Source organism: Ambystoma mexicanum, chromosome 5q (genome assembly GCF_040938575.1).
Source record: "Ambystoma mexicanum isolate Mex_15411 chromosome 5q, UKY_AmexF1_1, whole genome shotgun sequence".
In the NCBI taxonomy this organism is placed as follows: Eukaryota; Metazoa; Chordata; class Amphibia; order Caudata; family Ambystomatidae; genus Ambystoma; species Ambystoma mexicanum.
The window spans coordinates 615,895,563-615,921,079 of NC_090933.1; the positions used below are offsets into that span (position 1 = coordinate 615,895,563).

The following is a 25,517-nucleotide window of genomic DNA, read 5'->3' on the forward strand; positions in this document are numbered from 1 at the left end:
TGGGTAGCTACCCCAGGCTAGCCAAACTTAAACACGCTGTGAAATTGATGGACCTGTTGTGTATAACAGCCAAGAGGACCATCGCCATGGCATGGAAAAAACCTGCGGGTCCGAGCTGTAAAGCCTGGCGCATCGAACTGGAAAGGTGGGCAAATGCTGAAACCAAAGCCTGGGAAGACAGCATAGCCAGATCCACCGAAGAATCAAGCACGGCACTGGAGGCATGGAAAGACACTATGGCTAAAATATTTCGATCCTCTGATGATAAACCCCCTTGAACAATGAACTCGAACACCCTATCGACCTACTGAAACGAATAAACATTGGAATACGGCCCCCCGTCAACCAGGCCATCCCAGGAGGATCCCCGATGGCCCCCCCAAAGCCGTGCCAACCGCCCACCCCCCCCCTCCGAGGACGGACTAACCTCCAGCTACCCCCCATAAGGAGACAGTTAATGTTTTTATGTTGTATTAATGTTGTTAACCTTTGTGAATGTAATGGCATGTTACTTGCAAGTAAGTCAGTCAGCCTGAGCTAAGGACCTGACCAAAGTAAATGTGTAATGCATATAACCACAAATGCCAATAAACAAATTTTAAAAATAAAATAGTGCTCTTCAGTGGTGCTGCACACTAGGAGATCATCAACGTATTGTATCACTGTGCTAGATGTCTGCAAGTTACCCAAATCCATTTGTTTCTGTTAAACACTCCAGGATTCGCAGTACCCATGTGGTAAGCAAGTGTGTTGGGACCTGATCCCCCAGTAGGTGAACGCAGTGAGATACTTTGAGTCTGGGTGCAATGGAATGGAGAAGAATGTGTTCTTTAAATCGAACACTGTGAAGTGTGTTGCCCCTGTGGGGTTATTACACAAAATGTTGGCTGGGTTCGGCACCACTGGAAACTCTGCCTCCACTATGTTTAAAGGGCAGAGGTCCTGAATCAGCCTGCACCACTCCACCCCTTTCACTTTCTTTACATGGTATATGGCCGTTACATGGGGAATTCCAATGTTTTAATGATTCCTTGTTGCAGGCCCTGCGAATCTCCCTTATTCCCTTTAGCAGGTCAACATCATGGGGGCTGCTGATCCATAGTTCTTGGGGCACCTTTTTAGGTCTTCTGGGGAACCTGTGTTCCGTAACCAACTGAAAGATGTCTATTTTGAAAATTACTTCCTGTGTCATCTGTAAAAAGCTGTTCATCTGTCAATCGTAGTGTTGTCAATGCATTCATTGCCCTCGTCATCTGCCCTGCAGGATCAACCTATCTCTCCTTGTAATTGCTGCCTAAGTGGACGATGATGGTGGTTCCCTGTGCTATTTCCTTATACACTTCTGGTCTGAATAAGAATTTGGTGTGTAGTCCACATGCGGCACTTACTGTTGGGCACCCATCCTAACAATACCTGCACCACACACCACATGGAGAAATAAATCCTCAAACGTGCTGAGCGCAAAGTGTGTGTGTGTTGCCTGGAGTGGAGCACAAAACGACCCTTTCTGACTATGAAATGGTCATATTTAATTTATTCATGATATCCCAGTCTGGTATGTTTAGTGTATCATGTGAGTACAACAAGGGCACTACAATTCCTTGTGTGCCTATGGTGAGAGGTAAATCTTCAGTGACTGGAACCGTTACAACATCCCCGGAGAATCCCTTTGTGCCCATTACTTTGTCCGACATGGGAAACCTTCCCTCCTTAATGCAGGATTTGGTTGCTCCTGTGTCGACCAAAAATGAAAATTCCTTGTTGCCTATCTTCCCTGCCACTTCAGGTACCTCTTCTGGGTCCGCAGTTACCAAAAGGACTGGGCATGTCTGAGCTCGCTGTGGGCTGTCATTTTGGGACGGCATGGCTGCCCCTGGGAATGAGAAAGGGCTTCCCCTGAACTGTCACTCCTGTGTGGTTTGGTACTGCATTCTGGGGTAACAAATTGTCCCATTGGTTGTAATTGTGTGTGTGCTTGAAGGGCATTCAGTTGTGGCTATTGGGGCAGCTGATGTTGCTGGAGCTGCTGCGTGCTTGTGTCGGTGGGGGCTGTGGCTGTCGCATCTTGTGTCTGGCTGTATTTGCATCGGAGGGGATTGCATTGGTGGCTGTGATTGCATTGGGAAGGGCTTCATCTGTTGGTGTGAGGAAATGGTCGGTGTCTGATATGCTGGGGTCCACCATGACCATACTGTGCTTGGGGTTTACTCCCAAACTCTTGTGCAAGTGTCCCACCTTCCCACAAATAATATACAGACCGCCAAAGCTGGGCCTTGCCCCATCATATCCAAATCCTCTCCCCCTCTGGAAGTTGCCCCTTCCTTGTGGGAACTGCCCTCCCTGTGCACCATACCCCCTTGTGCAGAATGCCCTCCCTGTGGGACATAACCCTCACCCTCTCTGGGTAATCCCCATTGTCAGTAAGTACTACCCCTTCATGTTAGATGTAGCTAATTTCTTTTGTACTAGATCCGCATGCTCTGCAATCTTTCTCCTGCTTTGCTCGCCAATGGTCTACTATATGCTTTTATTTCAGGCCATCCTTTTGTTTCAGTTCCTACCACCCTCTCCAGGTCTGTCTGTAGGGAGACTGTTGAATAGTATGATGTTCCTATCCCATGGCTCTTGGGTCTCCAACTGCCACATCTGTTGTATGTATGCTGCAGCGTCTGCATGTGGTCTCGTAGTGTGTGTGAAAATGGACTCCATGCCTGAGTTGTCTGGATACATACCCTTAACACTTTCCATATGTGTGTTCGACAGTTATTGAATGGAGCACCTTCGTGGGCATTATTGCTCAATGTTACTCCGTCATACCCTTCCCGTTTGCATATTCCATAGTAATTTGCATCAATCTCGATTGCTCTTCTCCCCACTCCCTCTCCCCCTCCTTCCCCCACCCTTTCCCCAATATCCAGTCACTCTCACAGTGGGTTTACTGTCAAATTTAAAACATCATTTTAAATGTCTGTTGGTTCCAAATGTGTATCCGCATTGTGCCACATAATGTGTTGCAAGCTCTGTCTAATTTATTAGTATTTTGAGAGCGTGTAACAACCCTCTTCATTTTCCAGATCTCTTTTGGCACAATGTCCTTGTATCCTTCACTAGAAGACCTGAAGGTTGACAAAGTAATCCAGGTAAGGTGAATCCATATTTATGAATCTAAATGTCCAATACTCTGCATCCATCATTTTGTGTGTCGGTCTCCTATGGATCTACGTCATCTGGTCACCTGGGACATGGTACTGCATTTTACTGTGTGTATTTATATCATGGTGGAAGCCCTCCATCTCCACTTTTCTTTCACCCCAAACGCTTTACCCCCTTCTGCCATGGTAAAATGGCCAATCCCAAAATGAGGCGAGTAGCCTGCAATCAGATGGCTAGATTTTGCCTGCAGTTTGTAATGAGCTGTTTAAAAAGTCTATAAAAGTCCAGTAAAAAGGCTTTAAGCTTGACATGCCTGTAACAGTTGTAATTTTTTTATTTGTTTATACTGAACCACCAATACCTGCACTAGCCATAAGGCAATTAAATCCTACTTTGTCCGCCATACCCACAGACTGCTTCCCACTTGTAAAAGGCTAAAAGGGGAGCCTTACAACATCTGTTGTAGGTCAAGGCCTGATATTCTGTAAGCATACTCTTGCGCTACTTGTCAAATCTGCAACGATCCATGTTGCACACCTCCTATACCTCAAAGGCTAAATATTCCATAGCCTGATGCACTTCTTGACTGAATTAAAGAGCCATCTCATGCTGCACTTTGATATGCTATACTGTGATGCACTAATGTTTGGGTGAAAGCACCTGGTCAATGATGGAGAGTACACAATATTTGTGTTATGAAAGATTTGCAACTCTAATGTGTAGCTAAATGTTAATGCTTCATATCCTTCCCTAACCGACGTCCACCACACTTTACAATAGCACGTGCTACCTGCTGCCAGACAAGCGTTGCACAAATTAAGCGCTCGGTAAGTTCCTCAACTCTACGACCTACCCATTTCTCCTTGACTAACCCACTTCTAGGGTGATGGCTCTGACTTGACGAACTTAAAAGCAGCAAAAGCTTTATGGAAGCTGCTCACACACACTCATGACCCAACCCTTAACACTTGCCGGATCCAGCACTAGGTGGCCATGCAAATGGCAGAATCTGTGCAATTGCATGTCCTACACGAGGTGAAAACACTCATATTTTGCTTGCACCATATATATTTAAGATTACTGTTGCCATTCTAAATATTCTCTATGTATTATTTTTATACCTATTTAAGACCAGAATGTTTCAAACCTATTCTGAGTGCCCATGTGTACTGCGTGCACCCTTAATATGTGAGCTGTGCATCTAAACCATTTTTATTTATCAGCTTATTTGTTCACTTAAAGATCACCACCACTGACCACATCTTTTGACTTGAGAACCATATGCACACTTGTGTTGCATATAGCCCTGTCTGTAAGACCTCTTGACCATGCAGTTTAAAATAACTTGTTGCCCCTCTGAACTTCTTCTGCCTTTTTGACCTGCATATGCTTTCTGGGCTGAAATGGATATGTGTTTGCTTTCACTCCTTAGTATTGAATACACATCTTTTGACAGATCTATGCTCCTCTACATTTCTTTCTGCTCACTGCATTAATTCATTGTGAGTGGAAAAATCTGGGACAGCAGTGGACGTTGACACTTGTCGGTACAGTACAAGAGTGCTTCAAAGTAGAGATGTTTTATGTCATTTATGCCATCTAAGATTATTATTTTAGATGGGATCTACGAGCGAAAATCCCTTGCAAGAGTCAATACTAAGTTTTTAGAGAGCTGTCTGCTGAATACTATCCTCTCCAAGACTGCGCTTACTTCACCTCCTAGGCTTTAAGGGGTTTCCTGTGACCTCCTGAGCACTCCCTACCCACGCCCCACACCTCACCCCCACAACACTTGCCTGGTTGCCATCTGCCTGCTGGTGTGTATCTCTGCATTCCGCTCAGGGTAAGCACATTATTGTTTGTCTGTCTTTTTCTGGTTCTCTTGTGCTGCTGATTAACTCCTTGCCTACCCCCACCGCCCCTTAGTGGTCTGCAGTTTTATCATTTGAGTGGCATGTACACATTCATAAGCCATGCCTTGCTGGCAAGCAATTTCTTGCACAGTTAACAGAATCTGCCCGATTTCTGGGTAGGGGAGGTGGTTAAAGGTTGTCGTAACTTTTGTTTCACTTCAGCTTAAGATTTTTTTTCAGTGAATTTGTGGGTGGTATATGAGCATTGGTCACATCCAAGTTGCAGGTCATGTTTAGTGTTGTAAGTGGTATGCACAGTGCTCTGTGCCAGTTTACTTTGCTTTCCACTGAGACTTAACCTAGGATGCTCAACCACCCACCCCCATGCTTTTTTTAAAATTCTTTTTATTATTTTTTTAAACAATTTTTATTATTTTTAACAAACCAACATCAACCAAAAAGAATTGGACAGTGAACAACGCTTGTACGTTCCAAGTCTCTTATGCAATGTCTATGCTGTGTCCATCGCCTCCTCCCCTATCCCGAGCCTACCCCGCTCCACCATCTTTTAGCACTTCAACTGGCTTCAACTGGGGACACCTCCTCCTCTTCTCCCGCCAAGGAACCACTATTCTCTGGGTCAATTTGGGCAGATCCCGAAAGCGTAGCTACTAATTGTCTCCAGGCCATCAATGTTTCAGCTTCCTCCAATTCCCCCCCCCCCTTCTATTGGCTGCTCCGCACCACACCACCGTTTCTACATTTGCCCATTTGCAAAGGTTGTGCCACTACACTTCAACTTTCGTTCTGCTATGTGTTTTCCAGTTCATGGCTATTCTGTGCTTTGCCGGTATATAAGCCAGGTGTATAAGTTTACTCACATGCTTTAACTTGCGCGGTCTGGGAAATCCCCCCCCTTCCCACCCCCGACCATGCACGCCCACAGAGACTCCACATCTAGCCTTATCTCCTTCTCTGTCATTAGGTGGGCTATCTCCCCCCAGAATCTCCTTATTTCTGAACATGCCCAGAACATATGTACCAATCCCACTTATCTTCCCCACATTTAGGACATGATTGTGTTCCTGCATTCTTAAACCTTGCAATCTTCTGAGGGGTTATATACGCTCTATGGGTGATGTACAACTGGATTTGTTGCAACCTTGCGTTCCTAGGCACTCTTTTTGTGGTATCTCTGTACCCTCACCCACAATACGTCGCTCATGGGTTCCCCGGCTTCCTCCTCCCAATCCTGTCGCAACTGGCTCACCTCCTCCCACATCAATAGCTCATAAATTCGGGAGATCTCATGGCCTCCGTCTGACACATTATAAAATGTTTCTATGGCCGTGTCAGGCTGGCTTTCTAAAACTGTGTTTGACCAGGTATTTAGTATCTTTTGCAACAGTCTGGTATATGTGATATATTGTCCGCGGTGTAAGCCAGTGTCATCCACCAGAGCGTTGAACTCTACCGCTTTGCCCTCCTGCCAAACATCGGTTCCCAGTATTTTCGGACTGTCTTCCGTAATTGTTCATCCACCCCATTCAGTGCCACCAGCGGTATCTGTGGGGAACATGGGAGTGAATTCTCCATGACCCGGCAGGCTCTTTGCCATAACTTCCACCCTAAATCTAACATTCCTCCTAGTATTGTGCCATATGAACCCCCTGCATAGTCCATGGATTTTACCAAAGAATCGCCTGCGTATCCATACGGTATATTCACAAAATAGTGTAACGGCCTAGGCTGCACCACCATCTTTAGCAATGCAACTCTACCCATCATAGTCAAATGGAGCTTTGCCCAAAACCTCATGCTGTTTTCAATGTTAGTTACTGCCTTCTCTGTGTTCTGTTTATGTTCGACCCCGACGCAATGATATACGTCGATCGCCAGGTATCTAAAAGTCCCGGTTTCCCATTGTATAGCGAACACCAGCAGTTTCCCTTCGGCAGATATAAAGGGATACCGTGGGAGAAATATACATGATTTCCTGGGGTTCACTGTTATGCCAGACAGTGTCGCATACCGTTCCAATACTTCCAGAATATATTGTAGGTTCTCTTGGGGATATTTCAAATACAATAGCATATCATCTGCATACATAGATATAAGATGTTGCCCTCCTTTCGTGTTAATCTCCACCGCCCATATTGTTGCCTCCGATATATCGCTTGGGGCTCCAATGCTAAGATAAACATCAGTGACCACGGGCATCCCTGTCTGGTGGCCCTACCAAGTTGCCACCGATCTGAGATGGTCGCTCCCATTTTGACTCGGACTAATGTTTTACTGAACAGCAACTGAACCCACCGCAAATATTTGGACCCAATCCCATAAGCCTTCAAGGCCGCCATCAACCAAGGCCATTTGACAGAGTCAAAGGCCTTCACTGCATCTAGTGATATTACTGCTGTCTCCTGCGGATCCTTTTCCGACTGTTCTATAACATGATGGAGCCGTCTGAGATTGTTGGTTTCTATGCGGAACATATCCAATCTGGTCCGGATGTATGAGTTTACGAATAACCGGTCTCGGCCTATTTGCCAACACTGCCGTTGGTATCTTGATTAAGCATGGACAGCCTTCTGTATGACCCGCAGTCCATGCTTGGCTTATTAGGCTTAAGGAGCGGGATAATTGCTTCCCTCGGACTCCGGTAGCACCCCCTTGTCTAACGCTTAATTCAGATTTGCCAACAGTGGGGGAGTAACATTGCTTTGTACGTTTTGTAGAACTCACTAGGGAGTCCATCTGCCCCAGGCGCTTTTCTAGTGGGTAAGAGTTTGATTGCTGCTTCCAATTCCTCAAGCGTAATTGGGAGCTCGATGTCCTCCCTCTCCGTCTCCAGTTTGGGAAGGCCGATGTCTTCTGTTTCCACCATATCAATCTCCTCTCGCTCCCCAACATCCACATATAGGTGCTTGTAGAACTCAAGCTTTTGTTCACTCCCTCCTGGGTATCTAGCATTTGTCCATCTATCCCCTGCACCGCTCTGTTTGTTTGTCTGGGTGTCTCACTCTTATACAACCAGGCTAGTAATCTGCCTGGCTTATCTCCCTCTGCCTGTTGTCTTTCAGTGTATTTTTTTGTAGTTCAGGTTACATAACCTCGCCCAGTATCCTCTACAATCCTGTTGTAACTGGCGTGTGGTCACAGCCTCTTCCTGAGAATATCCACCTTTGCCCATTATTAACTCCTGTTTCTTTTCAGCCTCTTGTAACTCCTGTATTACTCCCCCTTGCAGGCCTCTGGATTTGGATATTGCCACCCCCCCCTCACCGCCACCTTAAATGCCTCCCATAATGTGCCTGTGGATTCTACGCTCCCAGTGTTTTCAAAATATTCCACCATTTCTTTCCTGAGGTCCTCTCTGAACACTGTATCCTTCAAAGCTTCAGCCCTGAGTCTCCATGTGGGGATCCGCGCCCTAGGCGGTGAGTATGGCCATGTAACCATCAGCGGCGAGTGGTCCGAGAGGACTCTCGCTTCATATTCTGACTGCTCTAGTTCCCCTCGTCACCTCCGGTGTGACAAATATTAGTCGCATGTGTAGGTTTTGTGGGGCCGAATAATGAGAATGCCTGTCTTGTGGGTGGTGCATCCTATATTTGTCCACCAACTGGAAATCACTCAATAGGATCCTCAAGGCTCTAGCCACTGGGGTAGGCCTCTTATCTTATCTTATCTGATCTATCAAGCTTGGGATACAGCGTACAATTGAAGTCCCCTCCCCATATGATTGCGTCCCCAATATACAGGCTTATCTTACCATATAGGGTCCTAAAATAGCTAATGGTATCTTGGTTCGGGGCATATGTATTTATAATGCAGAATTCTCTATTCTCCACTAGTCCTCTTAACACCATCCTTCCATCTGGCTCTATGGTAGATTGTAGTAGTTTAAAGGGGACATGTGGTGCTATCCACGTAATCACTCTTCTGGCATACGCTGAATATGTTGCTCCTATGGTGGTCCATTTCCATTTCTTCCCCACCACCTCTTGTTTTTCTTTTGTCAGTCTCCTCAGATACATCATGACCTTATTCCTCTTCAAATAATTGAGCCCCCTAACATTCCAAGTTACTATTTTTAGGTCTCCCATCTTATCCATACCCTGTTCCTCCCTTGTCTTCCGCTCCTAAGCACGGTGGTGCCCTGGTGTAGGCTTGTTCCCAACTGTCGCCCACCCCCCCCCCAAACTTCCCCAACTGTTGCCCAGCTCCATCTGTGGATTTTGCGCTACCCCGCATCTAGCCCTTTTCTCAGTGTTACCGATACTCCGTACTCAGCAGGCGGATACCGCTCTACCAGTATCCCAGCTAAACTACCTTTGGGGGGGATGATAGTGAATCTCTTGGTGCTGCTACTTGTGGCAGCACCCGCGTCTCCTGCATTAAGCTTACAGCGAGATAGGTACTCTGTGCCCCAGCACAGCTCTTTCAGTACAACTTCCGTACATTTGTCATTCTAGTCTAGTCCCAAAGTGAATATACACATGCTGTACTTATCTCCCACAATATCTACTTGTCCAACAATACAGCTCTGGAAAGAACCAGGATAGATCATTTTCCGTCTCTCTCCTTCTAGGCCATTTGCGCCTGGTGGGCAGTCGCTCGCGTCCAACCATGCAGTAAAATCCTCCGGCGAGTCGAAAAAGAGGGTCTTGTTTTTATGAAACGCATTCATCTTTGCCAGATACAGTAGCATGTATTTAAGGCCCGCCTCACGTAATCTCCTCTTGATTGCCACATAATTCAGGCGCTGTTTTTGCACCAAGAAGGAATAGTCTGGGTATGCGGTGATGGATACCAATGCCCTGCTATTGTTTCCCCCTTTACGGAAATGCTCCAGGACCTTCTCCCTGTCATTATAGTTCAGTATCTTGGCGATGATTGGCCTTGGGCGGGCTCCTGGTGGTAGTTTCCTGATCGGGGCTCTATGCGCTCTCTACAACGCGACCCCCTGACCGAGTGTCATGCCTGTTATCTCTTGTAACATATTTTCAACGTAGTTCATCGGGTCCAATCCGTCTTCACCTTCTGGAAGCCCCACAGTGCGCATGTTGCTTCTACGTGCATGCCCTTCAGCCTCCTCAGCTCTGTTCTCTAAATTGCGCACTCGTCGTAGCAGTGTATGGATCTCCTTTGTATTGGTTGTGCAAGAGCTTGTTAGCTCCCACCTCCTTTTCCAGGCTTCCTGTGCGCTCAGCTAGCGCCCAGAAGTCTTGTCTCAATAGATTAACATTCACGATTACCGTGTCAATTTTGAATTCTAGTTGGGGCCTCAATTCCAAGATAGCCGTGCCAATTTTATGTTCCCAGGATACTTTTAGTTCGGCAATGGCATCCAGTACATGTCGGTCATTACGACCTATGCCTCCTGCATCCTGTATGCTCTGTCCCTTCCTTCTGGCCCCTTCCATTGTTGGTGAAGATTTGGTGAATTACTCTATGGATGACTGTTTTCCACTAACCTTGGGCAGCTTGGATGCCATTCACATGTGCGTGGGGCGGTCTTATCAGGCACCACTGTACGGTGAGACAGCACTCTTGTGCTGGGGGTCAATCTCTGTGATGCAGGGAGCCTCTGTGTGCTGGTCATCCAATAAGTCATGGTGACTCTATAAATGGGCCCAAAGGAGTCTCAAATTGCAACCAGAGTGAGTATTCCACTATCCGTTCTGCTATAGCTGCACTATGGGCACCATCCCAGTATTTGGAGTCACTGCAACATGCCCCTTCTCATGTGTACCACGTTATGGTTGGCCATGTGGTATATGAGCTGCCAGTAATCTCCTCTGTGCCTCATTTTCTGACCTCTCAATCATGTGGGTCCCTTTGAGTCCCAGGGTGTTGTAACTCTGCGGGGGGGGGGGAGGCGGTTCCTTAGTGGGTCTTTGGCACTATTCTGGGTCAGGGCATCATGTTGCCAACCCCACTATATATCACTGTCTTGTGGTGTATTCTCTCGCCCCATGCAGCCCTCTGTGCCCCACACTCCCTGTGTGTTGGGGGCTTGCAGACGTACACGTCTGCTATTCCGGCTCCTACGCGTAATCCGTCGGGCTCACTGATATTCCTGAGTCATGGTGCCCCCCCTCACGTCTGCAGCCAGCCTTTGTGTGCATTTCTTACTTGTAGATGCGCCGCGCATTAGAGGCGAAGTCCTCGTTACAGTACAACGTTATATGCGGCCAACTCTCACCGAGCTCCTTCAATCGTGCGTGCGCGCGCTTCCCCTGCTGGCGTGTGCCTTTGTTCTGAGACTGTGTGAGCCCCCAGGCACCTGAACAGGGCTGCAAAGCCTGTGTCTTGGCAAAACCTGGTTCGCCTGGGGTCCGCTGTGTGGACGCTGCGATCCACCTCGCTTGTCTGTCTCACTGCGTTCTCCTGCAGTGCTTCTAGCTCAGGGGTTGTCGGTCCAGAACAATTCCCCCTCGCCACAATGTATCGTCCAGTTCCTGCGCTCGTTCTCTCGGCTGCTCTCTATCAGCAGACCGCCTCTCCACACATTGTTGTCTCCAGCGAAGTACCGCTTTCACCCTGGCTCTTTTGTTCTGTCTTCCATAGAAGGCGGCTCGCCGCTCCGGACCTTCAGTGCCACAACGTTGCGACCTCTTCTTTGTTCAAACTGGGCGCCATCTTGTGTTCGTTATCTCATGAATCTTGCCACCTACTGTGACTCCCGAATTTGCTCGCCTTTGATTTTTCCACGTTGGATTATTCACTGCTGCATGCCGCCAGCATTCATGCAGCAGTGGCTCCGGAGACACTGTTCACAGCTGGCATAAAACACCCATTACACTTGGAATCGTCGTCGGATCGGCAGGAGCCCCTCGAGATCATGTCTCAGTCCATGACTGTTTAGCCACGCCCCCAACAGCCCCCTGCCCTCCCCCCCCCCCCCCCCCCCCCCAACTCATCCTTATTCCATGTTTGGTGAGAAAGCACAGATGGTCTGCATTAGGTACCGCACATATGCTTCTGGCAAATCCTGCAGACATAGGCTGAAACCTATGTTTTCTGCTTATGTGGGTAACCCATCATAAAGGCAGTTGGTTGTGCCCTGTCTGTAAGCTACACATGCACTTAACATAAAATTCATCTGACGTTGGTGGGCCTTGTGAAGTGGTTGTGTGATGTTCAGGGCCCATGTGTGCCCTTCGAAAACATTGCTCTCTGAGACAGATGTCATTTGTGTGTGCATATTACCCAGAATGTCCTTAGTCTTGTGCTGTGGGCCATGTTTACTTTGTATGATGTGTTTTCGGCCTGCAGCCATGCTCTGTGTCCCATGCAGATGCACTTAACAAGGCCTGGCTTAGTACACCCGATGAGCACAAGGTGGGAAATCGGTAGGAAATAGAGAGCAACTGTAATCTGTTCTTGGTTGGATGTAAAACAATCTCTTTTATGAAACAGCTTCTTATTTGCATGTTCAAAACATGCTGTGAACAGAGGGTGCAAAATGTTCACCGGCTTGGAAACCCGGAACCAGTGGCCCATCCAAGAATCTCTTCGATTTGATCTCATCTTCCACAAATAGGGCCTTAAGAGGGCATCTCACTCTTGGCCAAGTGGTTGCCAAAAGGGCCCTTCTCAATTCCTGCCCGAGACAGTTCCTCCAGGATCCATCTAGCAAGGGGCTGCTTTACCATGGGGGGTCAGTTTGCTTTTTCTGCCCTCAATGGCCTGAAAGCTGGAAACTGCACGCACCTGCCCTCATAGGCCTGAAAGCTGGAAACTTCACGCACCTAGATATTATGTAGAAAAACATAAGGATGTGTACTTGTTGGTACCCCTGTTTATGAAAACTCACCCAGTTGGTTGTGAAAACTCAACCTATAGGTCCAAGGCATGTATATCCTGTCCATGCCACAATGAAAGTAACCAGAGGGGCATCATGACAGAAGTCTGAGATTGATCTTCTCATTGGAAGTCTATTCTTGGAACAATGTAAGCCCCAAACATTTTGCTTTTTATTTTTTCAATCTGACCGGAACTCTTTACAGTGCAATGAAGCCTTTAGCTTCACTACACTGGCTTTTGTTAATCTGTCACGGGGAAACTGACATGTCCATCAGGCTGTCAGTACTGGGCAACCTTGTTTCCCTTAGTCTTGTTACATTGTTATCACTTTTGGTTACTTTTTTCTTCGTACATGCATCTTGCAATACAGTACAATGGGGTACACTTTTTGTTTTAAGCTAGGCTAAAACGAGGATTTTTTTATTACTCTAGGTGTGCCTAAGGCAGAAGCTGTCGGCAGCAGTCACTTTTAGCAATTTTTTGGGTGCATTTCCCTTTCGCCTTACTGCATTTGGCTACCTACTGTGGCTAGTGTCCAAACATGGCGGTGCCTTTGAGGTTTTTCATTTGTCCCTTGGAAACCTTTCACTAACCCTTCTTCCTGACCTGTGAGGACCGGAAAATCCTTATATGGACTTCCATTGCCAAGAAAAGCTGAGGCTTTTTGCGGTCTACTACAGGATCATGTGTGTTTGCTGCCAGGAAGTGGGTTTGGGACTGTCTGGCCCCAATCCACACACTGGTTTCAGTGTGTCTGAATGGTATGCATGAGCTGTGCCACCAGTTGTCTTGATTTTTTTAATAAGAGGACCCCTGCACCCATTCTTCAGAGATCTGGAAGGAACCAAGTATCCTGTCCAGCTGCAAGACGTGAAAGGAGACCATGGACCCATTGGAAGAAGGCCTGGCGACCAACTTCTGCTGCTGTCATGGAAGAGCCCTTTCTTGTAGGTGATCTTCAGCAGTCCTGCAGCTGCGACCCTTGGATTGGAGGCAACGTCCATTCTCAACGTCAGCTTGGAGTTCTGCAAAAAGTCATCGGAAGTGCACCTGAATCCCCCAGTAGCTCAGTTTGGGCTACCGTGCTGCAGACGTCACCTGTGTTGAGGCACAGAACTTTGGGGTTCCACAGCTTGTGCTACAGGACTCATCTCTGCCAAATTCCGTGGTTCCAACATCAAGGGGACCTGAGATGAGAACCTACCACGGCAAGTGTCCCCCTGCGTCTTTGTGCATCGGTGGCTGTTGTCCAAAACAGCTTTCATGCATCCAGTCCTGTGCTGAGGGGCCTTGCATAGAGTGCTTCTGCATTCTCCATCCTGATTACCTTGCACCAGCATTTGTCGCTCACCGGAGAAGTGCTCGAACCTGCAATCATCCAGGACCGTAGCTGAAGGCGGGAAAAGTGACCTTGGATCCTCTTCTGTAGACCTGCCAAATCCTAAGAAGAATTGGAGTATGGGGGGGGGGGTGAGTTGGAACAGCACTTACCTGAACCCCTAACTCCCAGTTGGGTACTTTTGGCTTCGCCATTGCTTGTTTGCGCAATCATTCCGAAAGTGGGGGACACTTTAGCTTGTCCTCTACCTTTTGGAACTCTTCATTGGACCCCAGAAGCCCTACACTAATTTGTTCCTGTCTCGCACAACTATGTGGAACTTTGGTGACCTTTTGGGCACAAGGTCCCATACATTTTAGGGATGGTCCTTGTTAAAGTTAGTGTATCTCTGTGGACCAGTAGCGCTGCATACTAATACTGAACTTCTTTTGCAGGGGTTTGTTGTGGTTTGCCCTACTCCAGTGATTGTATATTTGTATCTTGTATTTAGTCTTGTGTGATTATTACATACATTTTTCATAGTTTAAATGGCCATAAAAATACAACTGTAATTGTGTGTTTCTAGACTTTTCACTGTGGATACTCATTGAGGACCCCTTGCAGGCTCTCCACCTCTTGAGACTTGGCCTCGACTACTTGCCTTGCTTCCTTGAGCTGGTCCCCGTCACTAAACTAGGTTGTCCTTCTATAATGTCCACCAGGCCAAAGTGTAGAAAAATATGTCCTAACAGCAATTCACATCTCCCGTCTGGTAGTGGAACCCCAAAGGTAGAAAAGGGCCTAAAAGACAATAAAGATTGCCCATGCGACTAGCGCAGGAAGTGTTGATTCTATTAAAGACCCGGAGGCGAGCATTATGCTTAACTTCTTTAATTACTGCTAACCACAGCTTTTTAAATCTTTCTCTTGTTTCAATGTGATATATATATTTTATTTTTTTATAACTCGTATAAACAGAAAAAATGAAACATCATAGCCTTAACGCGGCTAAACTACATCCCCCAGGAGGCTCCTCAATATGGTAGTCCAATAGCCTTTCTCTCACTGTCCAATCAGGCAATCCCTTCTACTATAAGTCACTGCCTCTCTGGGTCCCTTCCTCTTCTTTTGCAGCTCGTTTTACTGAACAAATGTCTAAAATCCAACTGCCTCTCGTATAATCCAACTGAGTCTGTCCTTTCTATTCTTGGTAGGATCTCCGTATTTTAACTCCGCAGCTCTGCTGCTTTCGTACACTCTAATCTCGGTGATTCTTTTGCTCTTCTCCTATGCAAAAAGAGAAATGTGCACGTTGGGGAGGGGAATACGATTTATCACATATTATAATCAAGCATTTACATAGATTTGCTGCAACATGTCTTACAGTTCATATCATGCCCCTTACAGCCGTATTCCCTTAGGGTGGGATAATGCTCGCCTCCGTGTCTTTAATAGAATCAAGACTTCCTGCGCTAGTTGCATGGGCAATCTTTATTCTATGACAAGACCGGAGGCGAGCATTATGCTTGTTCAAAGCTTTCAACAACAGCAGCTGCTATATTAGATACTGGTTTGAAGTAAACTGTCTTAAATACTGAATCGCTCGACCAGTCTGCTGCTTTCATGATCTCCTGCAGCGGAACTCCGACTGCAAAAGCTTGTGAAGCCATGGCACCCCTGGTAGAGTGCGCTCCAAATTTAGACGTGTCTATATCTGCCAACTCCATCACTTCCTTCACCCATCTAGCAATAGTAGCTGACGTAACTGCTTTGTATGGTTTAATACGCGCTATAAGCAACTGGGTAACATAACACTTTATACAATTCACCACACACAATTTCTCGTTATTCGGCCAGTATGGGTATGAGATCACTTTAGAGTTGATCTTTGTACGCTGCGCTATGGTAAAGGCTATCCCTTCGGGGTAATACATTTTTCTGTCTATCTCTTGGGCTTTAACGTCTGACTCTTCTACAGGACACTAAGCAAAGGAGTGTAGCTAGCTTGCCTGAAAGCTGTTTATCTGATAGAGAGTTGTTACTCGGCCATTGCTCGAACAGGTGTATGACTTTTTGGACATCCGATAACGATGAGTACTTGGGCGTAGGAGGTTTGCTCATCTTTACACCCTTTAGCAATCGGGATACCGCTGGGTGTTCCCCTACTGGTGCGCCGTCCACTAGCTCGTGTCCAGCAGAGATCGCTGACCTATATATTCCTACAGTCCTGAACGCCCTCCCTGTAGACAGGAGGCTGGCAAGGAAATTCACCACTTGGACTACAGGTGATGAAATGAGAGATATACTCCTCCCCCTGCACCCTAAGTCCCAGGCTTGCCACGCGGAACTATAGCGCCTGATCGTAGCTGGAGCCCATGATAGATTGATAAGTCTTGTAGCGTCTTCTGAAAGGCCTGGCAAGCGCCATCTATGCCTGAAATTCTGCACGCTATCAGTGTTAAGGATTGATCTTCTATCAGAGGGTGAGGGGCTCCTGCTGGATCGGTCAGCGGGTCTTGTCTGTATGCAATCTTCTGTGGAAAATCGTTAGAAAATTCCATCAGAACTGGAAACCAGGCTTGCGACTTCCACTCTGATATCACTATCGCTATCTGAGCTTCATCTCTGCGCACTTTTGCTAGTACCCTCGCCAGCATCGCAAAGGGGGGGGAAAGGTAGTGTCTCTGCGACCCCAATGATGCATGAATGCATCCGTCCCCTGGGCTCCCGGGTCCAGCTTCCAGCTGAAGTAGTCTGGCAGCTGTGCGTTTCGCCTCGAGGCGAACAGGTCCATGTGCAATGGCCCCCATCTTGCTTTCAACTTCTTGAATGTCTCTGTGTAGATTCCAGTCGCTGTAATCTACTAGGTGTCGGGAGTTCCAGTCCGCCACTGAGTTCAGGGCCCATGGGAGATACTCTGCTTTGACTGTAATCTTCCTCTGTAGGCAGTCGTGCCAGAAATCCTTTGCCAATTCCGCTAACATCCTGGACCTAGTACCGCCCACCTTGTTTATATACCTTACTGCAGATATATTGTCCATCTTGAGAAGGATGCTGCAGTGCGCTTTGTCTCTGGTAAATGCTTTTACTGCAAGACACCACTAGTAATTCTAGGCAATTGATGTGTAGATCCAATTCTTCTTTTGACCATTTCCCGCCTGTTTCTATGTCGCCGCATCGCGCTCCCCAGCCGGACCTGCTGGCGTCTGACTCTATAACTAACCCTGGTACGTCTCCGAAGATGGCGCGGCCGTTCCAGGCTTCCATATTGTGGAGCCACCAGGTGAGTTCTGATCTGCTTTCTTCGTCTAGGGGAACTAGTCGATGGTATCTCCAGCCTTTCCTTAGGTACTTGATCTTCAGCCTCTGAAGAGCTCGATGATGTAACGGGACGAGAAATATTGCTTGTATGGATGCTGCTAACAGACCTACTATCCTGGCTAGATAACGAAGAGAGATCCGCGGTTTCTTGAGTGCTGCTCTCAGATCTTTCTTGATAGCTCTCATTTTCTGAGTTGGTAACTCCAAGGTAGCTTTCTTTGAATCTATAGTGAAACCCAAGAACTCTAGCCGCTTGGTCGGCGTAAGCTCTGATTTGTCTTTGTTCACTAGGAAACCTAGGCTGGAAACTGGCTCTATCGCCCATTGAATCTGCTTCTGTAAGCGATCTTTGTTTTCGGCCATAAATAGGATGTCATCCAGGTAGACGATAATCCGACACCCTTGTTCCCGAAGTGCTGTCGCGATGGGCCTCATAAGCTTGGTGAACACCCATGGTGCTGATGCTAGACTGAACGGTAGGCATTTGAATTGCCAGAGTTCGTCTCTCCACCTGAAGCTTAGAAAAGGTCGACGGTGGGGTGCTATGGGAACTGTGAGGTAAGCGTCTTTCAGATCTAGGCGTGTGAGCCAGTCCCCCTTTCTGAGTAAATCTTCTAGCAGATGGATTCCCTCCATCTTGAAGTGCTTGTACACTAACCAGCTGTTGAGTTCTTTCAGATTGATTACTGGACGAACTTTGTCCTTGCGACGGACTAAGAACATATTGCTCAGGAAGGATTGGCCGCTCCCTGTAGCCCTCTCTATCGCGTTTTTCGCGCCAGATCCTGGATCTCTGCGTCTAATAAATCTTCTTCGGGCTGTGTCATTTGAATTCTGTGCGGGGGGGCGAACTTGCACCGGATGACCTAGGAACTCTAGAATGAAGCCCTGTACTGTCTGAATAACCCATGCATCTGACGATAGATCACGCCAGTTGTGCAAAAAAAGCATTGTCCTGCCCCCCACAGGAGGATAGGTCATTGCGCGTTCTCTCACCTGAGTTATTGTTCTGTTGACGGTAATATCCGCGTCCCTGAGAACCTCGTCCTCTGTTCGGGGAAAAAAGGCGTCTTGTTGTCGGGTCTCCCTATACTGGGCTCTGGAACCTTGTGCTCTCCTGTTATTGAATCGGCGGACGAGCGGCCTCTATATCGACCGGCACCTGAGAAAACTCTCTCCGGGAATACCTTCCTAATGGAGGCTTGCGCTTTCTCCAGCGCTGTGTATCTTCCGACAAATCTGTTAATTTCTTTCACAAATGTGTCACCGAACAGGAGCCCTTGGGTGCTTTCCCTGGCTTCGTAAGACGCCAGGTCTCCTAGTTTATCAATCTTCAGTAAGGCCGATCTGCGTCGCTCTGAAGATATTGCGCAGTTTGCGTTACCCAGCATGCAGACTTTTCTCTGCGCCCATCCTGCTAATATAAGTGGGTCGACTGGCTCCCCAGTGTCTTTAGCTCTCTCGACTAAATCCATTATCTTTGCTATGGGTCCAGCTAAGTCTAACAGTTTATCCTGGCATGTCTTCCATGCCCTATCCATGCCTTTTCTGGTGTCCTTCCCTGCTTTAGTTATGAGGGTCAGCATTTTTGCGTCGAGCTCGGGAGTACTGTCCCTTTCCTGTGCTACTTTCCCTGTCAGCTCCGGTCTCGGCCACTCAGCTTTAAGTCTGAATCTAATATCTTTCTCCATAGGTTTCCTCATTTTCTGGGACATATACAGGGCTACTCTTGGTGATGGGGTCCAGTCCGTTGATCTGGGGTGCCTTATTGTGTCAGGTTCTAACATGTCTGACATGTCTTCTTCATCCAGAGGGGCCTCCACACCGCTGGCTTTAGGCTCGCTCGTACTCTTCTGCGAGACTACGCTCACTTTGCTTATGCTCTGATCATCATCCTCTCCCCTTTCCTGATCCGAATGTTCTGAGGATGATAAGGTATCCCCTATATTTGTCGCCCCTGGGGTAGGGGGGGGTACGAGGTTGGGCAAGGCTGTCTTTGTAGGAAAGGCGCTTTTCAGCCTATTGAAAGCATCAGCCACCTCTAGGGACTTATCCTTCCCTGTATCTGAGCCCGGGGGAGTAGAAGAGTGTTTTCTCTTCGGGGCCACTTTCTTCCCCTTCTCACTTTGTTTCAGAGGCTCTTGTGTGGAGGTTCCCTCACCGGGGTCGTCGAGCGTGCCAACTTTCTTGCCCAGTATTTCTTCCAGGACCAATAACCTATCTTGTAGAGGCTTGACTCCTAGTGCTACGGCTTGAACCAATGAGTCGCCTAGCACTTTCTTGAAGCTGTAGGAGAGGTCTATATCTTCTCCTATGTATTCCACCTCTTGCTCTGGGTCTGTCGCTCCTTTCACTCCAAGCCTCGTTATCCATGCTGTACGCCATGGTAATAGGTGTTCCTCGCAGAGGGTGGCTATCAGGTTGGGAACTGTAGCTCCTCTTTTGCTGCTGGCAACAGAAAAATATATTTTCGTTCTTTTATTTATTTTTTTTTGTTGAAAATGTTCTTTGCCTTGAATGCCTCTGCTGTGCGCAAGCGACCAAATTAACGAGTTTCGCGCATTCGGGAGCGAAGAACAGGAGCGTAGAATTGCCGTTGGCTTTCTCCGTGCGAGAACAAAACTCTGTGGAATACAGTAATTGTTTCTAGAGGGAGTGGGGTTTACCACGTACTACGCGTTGCCTGTGATACTCTTCATCTCCGTCAGTGTTCTTTCGCGGCTGACTGGCCGAGCCCTAATGCGAGTGAGATCACTCGCGGGCTCGGCAGTCAGCCGTCCTGAAAGTCTAACTTGTCCGCGAAAAGAACGCGTGCGTTTCGAACTCTAATGTTAATACGTTTTCGCTAATGGTATGCGCATGCTTTACAATATATAAATTTAGCGTTTCGACAATTTAAGTATTATAAACACGCAGCATAGCAAGGTAGTGCTAGAATTGATGTCACCTATCTGTGGTGCAGCAAAAAAGAAGAGGAAGGGACCCAGAGAGGCAGTGACTTATAGTGGAAGGGATTGCCTGATTGGACAGTGAGAGAGAGGCTATTGGACTACCATATTGAGGAGCCTCATGGGGATGTAGTTTAGCCGCGTTAAGGCTATGATTAATTTTTTCTGTTTATACGAGATATATTGAAACAAAAGAAAGATTTAAAAAGCTGTGGTTAGCAGTAATTAAAGAAGTTAAGCATAATGCTCGCCTCCGGTCTTGTCATAGAATCCAGGTTCCAGTCGGTTGTATCCCATGTGCTCCAATCGGCCACCTTGCTTCAATCCCCAAATATATTAACCTTTGCAATCTGGTATTTCAAGAAGTAGTGCTGCAACCCAACCAGGCATTTGAAATGGCAGACCAGCAAGAGGTTGCCCATGTGCCGGGATTTGACAGGCTGATTCGTTCTTGGTCAGCTCTTTGGTTCTAAAGGCTAGCTCTTTGCTGCAGAAACTAGGTGTCAAGTCCATCCTGCTCATTCTACCACTTGCAGCAAGACGTTTTTCTAGCAAAGGGGTCTACTGAAGTCCCCCTGCCATTACAACTGTGCTTCTTGCTTTTTAAGCACCCTGTTTAGGCAAAGGGTGGCTCACACTGAAAATGTGCTGTGGCGTAGGCTGGTGGGAGCTGTGGTGTAGTTTTGGCTACTCCAGGGTTGTAGCCACTTTTATCGCATTAGTATCCCTACACACTTAACCGGTAGCTATTTGGGTATCCTGGCAGTTTTGGTTTGGTGTGTACAACTTAAGAGTGAACTGATTACCCCTCCCTTAAGTCTACACTATTGGTGTAGGCCAACAACCTACTACTGTGTATTTATAATGTTTACACTGCATTGCAACAAGCGCCTGTAATTAAATTCTTAAAACAAAATGTGTTCATAAATTCCAAGAAGAAAATACTGTTTTATTTTGAATTACTCGTATACATCAAAGATTTTGATATATGTGGTGGGGTTAGTACGTGACTATCATTCTTGTACAACATATACAATGTTTACGGATTGGTCATAAGGAATGAAAGACAGGTGAAACCTTGTTTTTCAAAACCACTTCCTATTTGAAGATAGCACAAGCAGACAGTCATATGACAAGTCATTATATAAAATATCGTTTGAGGCCCTTTAAATATGGCCTCCAAGATGATTAGGGCTCTTGAGTATGGCCTCTAGGATGGTCGACATATGTTTCGGCCTGTGTCGTTTTGTCGTTATCCCTATTGACTGTTTTTTATCGGGCCTTCTTCAAGACGCAAGTTTTTTTTATTTTAACATCATGACTCAATAGAAACCCATTATTATTCTCTGTATCTCAACACTACAATTCAAAAAAATACACATTAAAAGGTGACATCACATAAAACCAAAAGAATTTGTTGTGCTTGTTTTCGGAGTTGTTATCCTGCCATGTTGGACACTAACCTGAACTTTAGTTTTGGTTTGGGCCATCCCTTTGACTGTGGACAGCTAAGCATTGGCAAAACTGCTCCTTTGTTGAGCTAGGCTCACCCTAAATCCAAAGGTTCACCCTTAGTTGCGGCTTAAACTGGTGGGGGCTGGTTTAAAGCCATCTAGACCTCCCAATCTACATCCAATGGGGAGTGACTGTTTTGGAATGTTAGTAGGGCCAGTCTGATTTGCTGGCTGACAAAACGTTTGTAGGCATTCCTGATAACTACCTCAACTCCTACAAGAAGTAAAGTGCATCAAAGCATGGGTTAATTGTAATGGAGGATTACTCCTTCGTGATGGATGCGCCTGTCTACAGAGCATCCAGACCTTGATGACTTTGTGGAATTGCAAAATGTTTTCATTTTCACTGATATTCTGGGGAAGAGGGAGTTTCATAATCTTGGAGCAGCAATAGAGAACCCATGGTCACCTCTAGGCAGAAACCTCAAGGCAGGAATTACAAACAACCTCTTACCTTTTTTAGAGCTAAAGATCTTGAGGGCAGATAAGTATGAATTTTATTCAGAAGGTAGAATGGTGCATAACATACTTGTTGCTCCGCCTTCACCCTATAAGGATTACATGGACCTAAAGGCCACTCCTTAATCACTAACAATTACTCCTGGGTAACCCCTAGAGTGTTGTCATTTGTTGTGTACCCCATCTTTCCTATACCGGCTTGTACTATTGGTGTTTTTATTTCTAGAATATAATTAACTGTTGGCTTAGGCGGCGTCATGCACAGTGACTTTACACTTCCTAAACCCCCTTCCCACATAAGTACTTGTCGACTGAACTTCAAGACCACTGGAATTTACCTGTAGGAAAGGCCTTGTAATTGCCTGTATTTATAAGGCAGATTGTTTTTATATTGTTAAAATCCCCTTTTCTTCCCCACTACTTGCAGTTTGTATTCTTTGTTTCCTTTGTGGCTACTTGGGGGTGTGTATATATGTGTATGTATATATATATATATATATATATGTGTATGTAACATAGCATGTGAAAAGTCACTTCATCGAAGTAACTAGCCATAGTGCCACCCGCTGGCCATCACTGGAAGTTCATTCGGTTCAAAGTCCCATGAGCAGTGCCTTACTCTCAGGCCCATAACCGCACTAATCAATGTATCGCAGGTGTGAGAAGCGTGCTTTTCTCGGACAGCTGCTCACACCATACCCAATCGACATGGAAATTACATCGCTTGAGCAAGTCGACTGACTGCAGACAGAAATCAATGACGTCATCACTGACATCACGACGCAGCCACACTTGTACATGAAGTACATATTCATCCATAAAGTTACATGAACATGCACTAGTTTATTGCATATAGGCATGATGCACATGCTTATTACTCATGTAGGTAGAGGATGGACACATATACATATATCTCTATGTTCATATCTTTCGCCAATGCTGAAACCGCAAGATGCAAAGGATTCATATATTTAGCTTGTACATGCATGGCTGCTATTAACATAGAGAAGCCATATGGAATAATATGGAAGCTATAGGCCTCTGAAATGGATGGCAATGGAGAGACAGGCTTCGAGTACATGGAAAGGCTGACCTGATCGCTGCAGCCAGATGCAAGCAGAAACAAGGCACCCAGCCAGGGACAAGTGGAGACGGCGAAAATTACTATTACCAAGGCAATGAGCCACCTGCAGACAATCTGGCTAAAATCCTCATAATTACAAGCAGGACAACTTCATTTTATGGTCTCAACACACGTGACCCAGCCAAACCGGACAATGCCCATTCAATCGAGGTAGATGACGAGGACTGTTCCCATCGAATTAGAGTGGAAGAGTTACAAGTGTTGCCCACAAATTGCTAACTGAATGCACTCTCCCAGGCTTGGGGTGATCAGAGATAGCAGCATTCGGAAACGCTTCACACCTCCATGTTCATTCCCATTGTCTTGAAAGGGTACCCTCCGTCTGGTAACCGTCTAAGGTCCCAGGGATGGGAGGACACATTCTGCCCAATCCAGTTTCACTTTTCACGTGGGGATATAACTTGTTGCAAGGGCCAATGGTCTCTCTGCGACCCTGTAACATTGTAGATTGATACTAGTAGAGGTGGTGCTAGGAGGATCCACTAGATATGGTTGTCCAATAGTAAAGCTAACCCTTATAGTTCACATATGTAGCTCACCCAAACTGACCAATGTGAATGGGTGATACGTTTCTGGGATGGAACCTGAACCTGTGACGTCATACCGGGATAAAACCAGGTGACGCATGCTCAGAAGACGAGAGCTCTGCAGGATATTTATTTTTCTGGTGGTATCCCTGTTATTTTTGTTTGCTAATAAGACAGTAACTTTGCTCCATGGCTGAGTCTTCCGTTCTTGTGGTGGGGAGTCTTTGATGGGCCCAAGTGTTCTCTGCTGATAATTGGGCTGACTGCGAGAGAGCCCCGGCCACACCTATACAAAGCGGTATCGGAAGAGGGTTGCTAGGATTTTCAGTGAGAAACCGTCTCATCCCACCGCATGCCAGAGGGTCTGTGGCGACCTGCAGAAATCGATACCTAAAAACACGTGTGTACGAAGAGGTCGGCAGGGGAGGGGGATTGAGAGGGGTTCACTTGTCTTCTGTTGAAGGTTTTGTTTGATGTAAGGATATCTGTTCATTAGGCGGTCAGTTTGGGCGGTCAGCTTAGACAGTCCACTTAGCTTGCGGATGAAAACTTGGAGAACTTTTTTTTTTTTTAATTTGTTTTTATCGGTTTCCCTGTGAGTTGGGCAATTTAGCTTAATTCATGGTTGAGTATACAATGGTTTACCTGGGTATATTGGTTGGCAAGAGAGGCAACCTTATATTGCAGAATGTGGTTTCCTGATTTACCTCTTTGAGGTGCTGTTCTATAAGATCGACGTTAATAGAAAATGGGCCACGCGATGTATTGGTTTTCCCTGTTGCATTTGTCGCTGTTTGGGGCAGTTATTGAAACTTCTTCCTCTACAGTAGTGGTGACGTTACCGGTGAGGTTGTTTAATAGGACTTGAAGTGTACAGAACATATTAGAATGTATTGGGTAGTTTGCCGATTGTGATTGAAATTCAGTGTTGTGCCATTTCGGCGAAGCTTGAGACACTTACAAATGGAGCTGTGATTTGAGCACCGCAGAGGGGTGGTGCGCAGAGCATGCCTGTGTTTATGGTGCTGAGACAGAGGGGCTAAGTGAGACCGTAGCAGCGAGATGCAAAGAAAGCTAAAAGAGAATGATTTGGGCGGGGGAGGGGAGAGGGAGACTGGGCTTTGTGAAGGCCAAGAATTGGTTTAGATGGACAGATCTTGCTCAAATTGGATGGGAAAAGAGCAAGTGAGACGGGGCACGTGGGGAAGGAAGCACCGAGTAGCAAAGCTTCGGTGGAGGAAGCTAAAGAATGGGCGGTGATAATAAAGGAAGTGCATAGGAGGGAAAGGGAAGAAAAGGAGGAAAGTGAAAGATTGCGAAAAGAAAGGAAGCTAGCGGAAGCATGAGAGGAAAGGGAGAGAAGAAAACAAAGCGCTAGAAGACCTAGCAAATAGGAAAGCAGAAGAGCAGGTAAGGAAATTGAAAATAAACGAGAGAAGGTTGGAGGTTGAGCAGCTATTTAAAG

The 25,517-nt window shown here is 46.6% G+C and overlaps 1 protein-coding gene across 2 annotated transcripts in view; it reads left to right on the plus strand.

Annotated features, from left to right (window-relative positions):
- Window positions 1-25,517, plus strand: part of SDCBP (syndecan binding protein) — a 403,969-nt gene that overhangs the window by 55,047 nt on the left and 323,405 nt on the right. For both annotated transcript variants that reach the window (XM_069621090.1, XM_069621091.1), the window contains exon 2: window positions 3,075-3,140. In XM_069621090.1, coding sequence (XP_069477191.1) covers window positions 3,075-3,140 — 66 coding nt within the window. The remainder of the gene's footprint in view (window positions 1-3,074; window positions 3,141-25,517) is intronic.